The 9,993-nt window shown below is 34.8% G+C and overlaps 1 protein-coding gene across 1 annotated transcript; it reads right to left on the reverse strand.

The window, feature by feature from the left end:
- Positions 1 to 3,083: 3,083 nt before the first annotated feature.
- Positions 3,084 to 3,266, reverse strand: Smim31 (small integral membrane protein 31). Its single transcript, XM_026395807.1, has one exon. The coding sequence runs from the start codon at positions 3,264 to 3,266 to the stop codon at positions 3,084 to 3,086; it is 183 nt and encodes a 60-aa protein (XP_026251592.1).
- Between the last annotated feature and the right edge of the window lie 6,727 nt (positions 3,267 to 9,993).

The following is a 9,993-nucleotide window of genomic DNA, read 5'->3' on the forward strand; positions in this document are numbered from 1 at the left end:
TCTTAAAATATGAAAATATTCTGATTTGTAAAGAATGACTATGAACTCTTCTAAACCAATAACATATTTTCTTAAATCTGAACCTGCAGGCTCTGAATGTCTGTGGAAACCAAGGCAAGAGTAGTATAAGAGTGTCTGTGGCCCCTTCTTGTCCCAACACTGTCTCTGTCTTGCACCATGAAGGGCTTTGCTTGTGGGCACGTGAACACCCCAAACTCCCTCCTCACCTTTGCCCACAGGTGACCTTGGCCACTCTAAGGCTTAGGGTTGTGTACATCAGTGGCTGAAGTCATCCTGTGAAGGATCATGGTCACTTGTTAGAAATGAAAACTCAGGCCCCACCAAGATCTACTGAGTCATAGTCTAGTTTTTAAAAAAACTTATTGAAGGAATTTCTTTATTTGTTCACTCAAACATAGTCTATTTCTCTACAAAATCTTGGATGATTTCTGTGCACATTAGAGTTTGAAAACCTCTGCCCCAAAGTGGGACACTGAGGTGTGGGGCCTTCATCCCTTAGGTGTAAGGGCAATACCATTAAAAGGCTCACCTTATCTCTTCACCTCTGAAAGGATTGAAAAGTTTCTGGCCAGTTGTCAGTTCTTCTGAGTTTCTTGTTGGACTTAAGCACATTTCCAATTATAGATCATTTTATATATTGAATAAATATGACTTAATTTGAAGAATTAATTTTATAATTTGGTAGAATTTGAATTAGAATTTGATGCTTGGAATTCATCCCACTACACCTTACCCTATTCTACTTTGTCCAGACCTATTTCAACATCCAATTGCACCAAGATGACTGTCTCTTCTGTGAAGCCTGTCTCAATGTCCCTGAGGAAGATCTTTCCATTCTAATCTTATCATCCTTAATAAGAACCACTGGTATTCCATTTACTCCATTTTTATCTAGTTGCACACTTGAATTTTCCACTATACTATCAGAGTTGGGTGGGGGGATCCAAGTCCTATCCATCTTTGGATCCTCCATTATTTAACTTATATTTTCAACAAATGTGTGTTAAATTAAATCAGGACCTTTTAAGTTTATTACTAATGGCTTCTGCAATGCTGTACTGGTGCTAAGAAAAAAATTAAAATAGTCCCCTTTTTTTGTGTGTGGTGCTGGACATTGAACCTAGGACCTTGTTCATATGAGGCAAGTACTCTACCAACTGAGCTATATCTCCAGCCCTAGTTCTGCTATTTTAATGAAGATAGATTTTATTCATAGACCTTATCACATAAGAAAGTGTACATCTTTTGTATTTTCAAATGAAATTGTGCTTATGTCTGTTCTGCTGGTTGTGAGGAGACAAATGCTATGGTAAAAATGTTCTTTGTTGGGAATCTGTTAGCAGGTAGTCGTAATTTTGTCAGTGATCTACCCTGCTGAGTGTAATAGTGTTCAAATGGAGGAGCTTTGACTTGGGAAATGAACATCAGATATAGAGGAATAGAGCTGGAGAAAAAGTTATGAAAAATTGAATGTGAAAATACATTGGCAAGTTAAATTTCTGTGGCTGGTTCAATCCTTTTGGTCCTCATGCTCATGGGTTCTAATTAGATAGAAAATGTAGTGTAGAATATGGGGTAGTAATCCTGGAGTTGGGGATAGGGGACTTGTGTTCTAATTTTGGATATTCTACTAGTTGAATTCCTGAGACACTCATGAAAACTTTTTGGATTTCTGTTGTTACATCTGCGGTATGAATAATTAGATTCTGTACTTTTAGGTCAGGTACAAAAGCTAGACTAATGTGGGGAGCTTGTTTAAAGACTTATGGCAAAGTGTCACACCTAGAAATGCATATTCACTAGGTCTGTGATTAGCCCCAAGTGTGAGGTGTCTTTCATGACACCTGTCTGGTTAAGAATCAGGAGATCACGTGGACATGGACTCTTAACATTTTTTTTTAAGCTCAAATCTTCCCTGAGTTATGACTACCAGGTGTGTAATGATGGCATGACTAAGGGCACATGTGTGGTAGGCACTGATGATTTTACTTTTCTTCCTTTAGGAAGAAAAATTCTAGCTGGGCATGTTACCTCTAGGAATAAAAATTACATATTCAAACTTCTCTTAGCTGTGTTCTAAAGGCTGGACAGAAGAAAATGGCACATGCAAACTTTGCAGGTGCTTTGAAAGGAGACAGTGAGCCATTCTTATTTTTTCTTTCTTTTGACTAACTGGCATGCATAACAGGTAGCAAAAGATGGGTCAGCCATCCTGGCCGTGATGGGGATGCTGTAGGTTGAACGTGGCAGATCACCCAGGTAGTAGCCTGGGTCCAGGACATCACAGAGTGCCATGTCAGCCTTGAACTCACTTCCTCCAGGCTTCCTTTCCCATGTGAGAGAAAATACATTATTATCCAGTTAAAGTAACTGCTATTTTGGTTTTATTCTTTCTTTCAGCCAAACCCACTTTAAATTAAAGCAATGTAAACAATTTGTGAAGCAGAAAAAGTTTCCCAAACTGTGTCAGCATGAATTGGAATGTCTATTTGCTGTGGCTTTCATTTTCTAGGTAGCATATGTCTATAAGACAGAGAAAAGTCTTTTATTTAACAGATGGCACTTCTTTTACAGCTAAGAATTAATATGTATGTGTGTGCATGCGTGTGCGCATTCTTGCATGTGTGTGGGTGGGTGGGGTTGACTAGGAAAAACAAGCAAAATTTGATTTGTATGATTTTATCTTATTCTCTACAAATACATATAATTTCCCTGGCATGTATTTACACATAAATATATAATTTTTTTTGGTCTTAAAACATAATACTCCTCCAGTTATCATCAATTTTGCATGAAACTTGGTGGGCTCTGAACTACCAAGCACAACCATTTAAATTATATCCTTCTGTTGTTAACAATTATTATTGGCAATGAGCAAAACATGTGTGGTATAGGGTTTTAAAAATACTTCTACATATTTTTCAAATGTTTGGGCTTTGACAAGAACTTATTTTAAAAAAATTCAGATCCTTTTCCTTTCCATATGTTGAGTGAAAACACACATACATGTTACAAAACAAAAGAAACTCATCCTCACATACAGAATAGAAACCAAAACAAATTCAACCATACAGAAGATGGTGGTGAAGAGAAAGGAAACAGAGGGCAGCCACAAAGAGTTCTCTCTCTTTACCTTCATTCTTGTCATCCGGGCTAGTGTAGATGGAAGCCAGGGTAAATAAGGAAAAGATAACAAAAGCCAGTAAAATGAATGCCACTTCTAGGTTGGTGAATGGAAGCTCCATGAACCACCAAAAGCTTCTTCACCTACAGTAGAAAACAAACATTGGCTTAGCATACTGTAATCCAAAGACAGCTTGCAGAGCAATAATTATTTTAGAATCAAGTATATATGAGTGAGACTTGTTAAAACTTACTAAAATCCTTATATGTACCTGGAACAATGTATTTCACTGGCAAAAATGGAGTAGTGCTATCTTTTTTTTTTTTTTTTTTGATACCAGGGATTGAACCTGGGGTGTTTACCACTGGGCCACATCCTTACCCCTTAAAAAAATATTTTATTTTGAGATGGGGGTCTCACTAACTTGCTTAAGGTCTCTCTAAATTGCTGAGGTTTGCTGCTGGTATTACAAGTGTGCACCATTGTGGCTGGCCTAATTTTTTAAAAAAATTGGCATAATTGAATTTCCACCTTATTGTGTACATGGGAAAAGAACATGAAAGACTGAAAGGCAGAATCAATGTATGTTTACATAACTTTAAGAGAGTAAAGATAGGGTATATTTTATTTTTTGAAGGAAAAAATAGTAATGTTGATATCTGGCTATGACTATACATAGGTTGAGGGTAAAATCTCTTTGGCTTTTGACCCTGAAATTTCCTGGAATCTGCGAGCCAGGTTGTCAACATACAACTGGAGCATCTTTTAATGTACTGAAACCTTGTATCGTAGTTTTTAGCAATCTCCACTGGCTTAAACTAGAAATCTAAACCACATAAAGATAATGTGTTAACAATTCAACCATGAAAATTTTGATTTCAGGCCCCCTAAAATAGAGCTCATGTATTTAGAAAGGAACCGGTACTTCCACTGGGAAAATCAGAGCACTATCTTGTTGTGAGTAACCTCTGTCTTTCTTCCACTGAGTACTTAGACAAATGCCAAATATTTAAACCTTTACAGATGTAGAAGAGACAATTATAATTCTACAGACACCTAGAGAAAGAGAGATTTCACATCTTTGCACTGTAACTCATCTTAAATTTTTCATCCACTGTTTATTTCAGGTTAATAATTTTTCAGTCTTTCCTCTAAGGTTTCAGCTTCCTCTGAATGTGTTTTCAAGATGACCTCATCACAGTCTCTAGATTATTTATTTATTTTTCTTAATTACAATCTTCTGTATTCCTGTAGCAGAACAGGGTTGGGAGAGGGATGAGTGAGTTCTTTAAAATCTTCTGGTTTTGTACAGATTTCTGATATTTTTATTTTGTCTTTTAAAATTTTATTTATTTATTTATTAACATTTCATAGTAGTTTTGGAGATATTGCTTAGATCGTGATAGCTTTTCTGTTTCTGTAGAACAGAATCTTGGACACAAAATTTATGTGTTATAGGAATGTACATTTCAAAATATGAAATATAAAGGATACCATCAAGGGGGTTAAAGTGTGTCTTGGGACTTTTCCATACCAGTGCATGTTGGTCTAAGCTTATTCTGGTTAATGACAATATAGTGTTTTAGAATATGTCTCTACCACTACTCAAGTGACTGACTACTCTTCAGTGGGTGCACATTTGGTTTCTTTCTCATTTTTCATCATTATCAACAATGCAGCAGAAAAGATTTTTATAAACATAACTTTGCACACAAGTATAGATACTTTTCATGGAAAAATTTCTATAAGGAGAGTTCTTGAATGATCTATAAAATTTCAAAATACTATTCTTTCAAAAATTTCCCTAGGATTTGCATGTATACAATACTATATATAAAGGCCTGTTTCCTTGATTCTTTACTAAACACTCTTTTTTTCAATTTCTTTTCCCCAACTTGAAGTTAAAAATATGATTTCATGTTTAAGTTAGTTTTTTCCTGATTTCTAGTGGGGTTGAACATTTTTTAAGTGTTGATTGTTTATATGGTTTGCTCTTTGAATTATTCGTTCATATTCTTTGTCCAGTTTCTATTTGAGCATTTGTAACTTCCTCACCTATTTGCAGATACTTACTTATACATGGCCATATCCAAAATATGTAATGAGTGTCTGATTATGCATTATATGGATCTCTATACCCAAGTGTTTAAACTTATTAGAAATAAAGAAAAAAAAATTAAATAAGATGTAACATATATTCTATTATCTTAAGTCTGTTTCTTGTCTTTAATTTTGCCATGTCTGCTTTATTTTTCAGATATTAAAATATTTTTATGCTTTTAGACCTATTATTATTTTTTATAGTTTGTGTCTTGCTCAAAAAGATCTTATTCACCAAAATATTTAAAAAGGTTTTTGGGGGGCTGGGGATGTGGCTCAAGCAGTAGCATGCGTGCGTCCCGGGTTCGATCCTCAGCACCACATACAAAGATGTTGTGTCCGCCGAAAACTAAAGAATAAATATTAAAAAAAAAAAAAAAGGTTTTTGTTTTTTTTTTAAGCTGGGTGTGGTGGCACATGCCTGAGAAAGAGTATCACTTTTATTTTATTTTATCATTTTATCATTTTTAGCAATGCCCATTGGTTTAAGCCAGGAAGCTTGTACTGTTGTGTTGCGTTCAGTTAGGAATTCCAACATCAGTATAAGCACGGGATGAAGAAAAATCCCCAATTTTATTCACCTAATCACACTGATGGCCCAGAGTTGTGTTATTTCTTAAGTCATGTGGTCCACTGTTGATTTTGAGATTAATTCAAAGACCAAAGGCAAAGTTTAAATTTGGAATTGTGTCTCTTCTATTATCTTTCCTTCTTTTTTTTTTTTTGGCAGTGCTGGGGATTGAACCCAGGGCTTTGTGCATGCTAGGCAAGCACTCTACCAACTGAGCTATTTCCCCAGCCCCTCAGTCTGTAAGACATTGCTTCCATCTTGGGCACCACAACTATTATCTCGAGTTACCTTGGCTATTACAGTGACCACCTTTAGTTGCAATAGCATACATTGAGGGACACCAGAGTCTGGAAGCCCAACATCAAGGTGAGGTACAGACAATCTGCACAGGTACTACAAGAATATAGGGTAGAAACTGTAATATCTCAGATCCACACTGCAAGAAGGAAAGACACATAGACAACATGAAAAAACAAGGGAGGAAAGTGCCCCAAACAGATCAGGATACTATAATAATAGAACCCATAGACAGCAAAGTTGATGAAATGTCAGAGAAGGAGTTTAGAAGGTTCATAATTAAAATGATCTGTGAATTAAAGAATGACGTAAATGAGCAAATACAGGCAAAAATCGGTCACTCCAACAAAGAGATAAGAAAGCAAATACAGATAGCAAAAGATTACTTCAAGAAAGAGATAGAGGGCTGGGATTGTGGCACAGGTGGGACCCGGGTTTGATCCTCAGCACCACATAAAAATAAAGGCATTGTGTTGTGTCCATCTATACCTAAAAATAAATAAATAAATATATTTTTTTAAAGAGATAGAGACTCTAAAAAAAAATCAGTCAGAAATCCTTGAAATGCAGGATACAATAAACCAAATTAAAAACTCAATAGAAAACATAATCAACAGACTAGCTCTCTTGGAAGAAAGAATGTCAGATAATGAAGACAAAGTATACAATCTGGAAAATAAGATTGATCACACAGTGAAGATAGCAAGAAACTATGAACAGAACATCTAAGAATTATGGGACAGCATCAAAAGACCAAATCTAAGAGTTATTGGGATAGAGGAAGGCACAGAGTTTCAAACCAAAGGAATGCACAATCTCTTCAATGAAATAATATCAGAAAATTTCCCAAGCATAAAGAACAAATTGGAAAACCAAATACAAAGGGCTTACAGGACACCAAATATACAAAATACAGCAGATCTACACCAAGGCACATTATAATGAAAATGCCTTGAATACAGAATAAGGATAGAATCTTAAAAGCCACAAGAGAGAGGAATCAGATCACATATAGGGGGAGACCAATTCATATCTCAGCAGATTTTTCAACCTAGACCCTCAAAGCCAGAAGATCATGGAACAACATATACCTAGCTCTGAAAGAAAATGGATACCAACCAAGAATCTTATATTCAGCAAAATTAAGCTTTAGATTTGATGATGAAATAAAAACCTTCCAAGATAAACAAAAGTTAAAAGAATTTACAACTAGAAAGTCTGTACTACAGAACATCCTCAGCAAAATATTCCACGAAGAGGAAATAAAAAACAATGGTGAGAATCATCAGAGGGAAGTATTATACTAAAGGAAAACTTAATCAGAGTAGAAACCAAGTCACGTTAAATACTAAAACAAAATGACTGGGAATACAAATCATATCTCAATAATAACCCTGAATGTTAATGGCTTAAAATAACCAATCAAAAGACATAGACCAGCAGATTGGATTAAAAAAAAAAGACCCAACAATATGCTTCCTCCAAGAGACTCATTTCATAGGAAAAGATATCAACAGACTGTAGGTGAAGGGTTGGGAAAAATCATACCAACCACATGGACTGCAGAAGCAAGCAGAGGTTTCCTTCCTCATATCAAATAAAGTAGACTTCAAGCTAAAGTCAATCAAAAGGGATAAAGAAAGACACTACATACTACTCAAGGGAACTATACACCAACAAGACTTAACAATTATAAATATATATGCCCCAAACAATGGAGCATTTATGTTCATCAAACAAACTCTTCTAAAATTCAAGAGTCAAATAGACCACAACACAATAATTTTGGATGACTTTAACACACCTCTTTTATCACTAGATAGATCTTGCAACAAAAGCTGAACAAAGAAACTATAGAAGTAAATAATATAGTCAATAACTTAGACTTAACTGACATACATAGAATATTTCATCCTTCAATGAGATAATACACTTTATTCTCAGCAGCACATTGATCCTTCTTTAAAATAGACCATATATTTTGCCACAAAGCAACTCTTAGCAAATATTAAAAAATAGAGATACTACACTGCATTCTATCAGATCATAATGAAATTAAATTAGAAATCAACAATAAAATAAGAAAAGCTAATCCAACACCTGGAGACTAAATAATATGCTACTGAATGAACAATGGGTTGCAGAAGATATCAAGGAGAAGATTAAAAAAATTGTAGAGGTGAATGAGAACACAGATACAACATATCAAAATCTCTGGGACACTATGAAAGCAGTTCTAAGAGGAAAGTTCATTGTATGGAGTTCATTCCTTATAAGAAGAAAAAGTCAACAAATAAATGACTTAACATTACATCTCAAAGCCCTAGAAAAAGAAGAGCAAGTCAACACCAAAAGCAGCAGAAGACAGGAAATAATTAAAATCAGAGCTGAAATCAATGAAATTGAAACAAAAGAAACAATTGAAAAAATTGACAGAACAAAAAGTTGGTTCTTTGAAAAAATAAATAAAACTGACAGACCCTTAGCCATACTAATGAAGAGAAGGAGAAAGCTCAAATTACTAACATATGTGATGAAAAAGAAAATATCACAACAGACACTACAGAAATACAGAAGATAATTAGAAGTTATTTTGAAAACTTGTACTCCAATAAAATAGAAAATATCGAAGGCATTGACAAATTTCTAGAGTCATATAATTTGCCCAAATTGAATCAGGATGATATACACAATTTAAACAGATCAATTTCAAGCGACAAAATGGGAGATGCCATCAGAAGTCTACCAACCAAGAAAAGCCTAGGACCGGGTAAATACATAGCTGAGTTCTACAAGACCTTTAAAGAAGAACTAATACCAATACTCTTCAATTTATTTCAGGAAATAGAAAAAGAGGGTGCACTTTCAAACTCAATCTATGGGTCCAATATCACCCTGGTTCCAAAACCAGGCAAAGACACATCAAAAAAAAGAAAACTTCAGAACAATATTTCTAATGAACATAGACGCAAGAATTCTCAATAAAATTCTGGCAAGTCAGATACAAAAACATATCAAAAAGGTCGTGCACCACAATCAAGTGGGATTAATTCCAGGGATGCAAGGTTTGTTCAGCACACAGAAATCAATAAATGTAATTCATCACATCAATAGACTTAAAGATAAGAATTATATGATCATCTCCATAGACACAGAAAAAGCATTTGACAAAATACAGCATCCCTTCATGTTCAAAACACTAGAAAAATTAGGGATAACAGGAACATATCTCAACATCATAAAGGTTATCTATGCTAAGCCCCAGGCCAACATCATTCTAAATGGAGAAAAATTGAAAGCATTCTCTCTAAAAACTGGAACAAGACAAGGATGCTCTTTTTTACCATTTCTATTTAACACAGTTCTTGAAATACTGGCCAGAGCAATTAGACAGATGAAAGAAATTAAAGGGATACACATAGGAAAAGAAGAACTCAAATTGGCACTATTTGCTGATGATATGATTCTATACTTAGAAGACCCTAAAAGTTCCACCAGAAAACTTCTAGAACTAGTAAATGCATTCAGCAAAGTAGCATGATATAAAATCAACACCCATAAATCAAATGCATTTGTATATCAGTGATAAATCCTCAGAAATGGAAACGAGGAAAACTATCCCATCAAAAACAAACAAACAAACAAACAAATAAAAAAGGAATACTTGGGAATCAAAAGCAGTGAAAGATCTATATAACCAGTACTAAGACTGGCCGACCAATGGTACAGAATAGAGGACTCAGAGACTAACCTACAAAATTACAATTATCTTATATTAGACAAAGGTGCCAAAAATGTACATTGGAGAAAAGATAGCCTCTTCAACAAAGGGTGCTGGGAAATTGGAAATCCATATGCAACAAAATGAAATTAAACCCCT

The sequence above is a fragment of the Urocitellus parryii genome, chromosome 14 (assembly GCF_045843805.1).
Source record: "Urocitellus parryii isolate mUroPar1 chromosome 14, mUroPar1.hap1, whole genome shotgun sequence".
Taxonomy (NCBI): Eukaryota; Metazoa; Chordata; class Mammalia; order Rodentia; family Sciuridae; genus Urocitellus; species Urocitellus parryii.

Bases quoted from the DNA above. Each gene is read 5' to 3' on its own strand.
- Smim31 (XM_026395807.1), bottom strand. From the start codon at position 3,266: ATGGAGCTTCCATTCACCAACCTAGAAGTGGCATTCATTTTACTGGCT.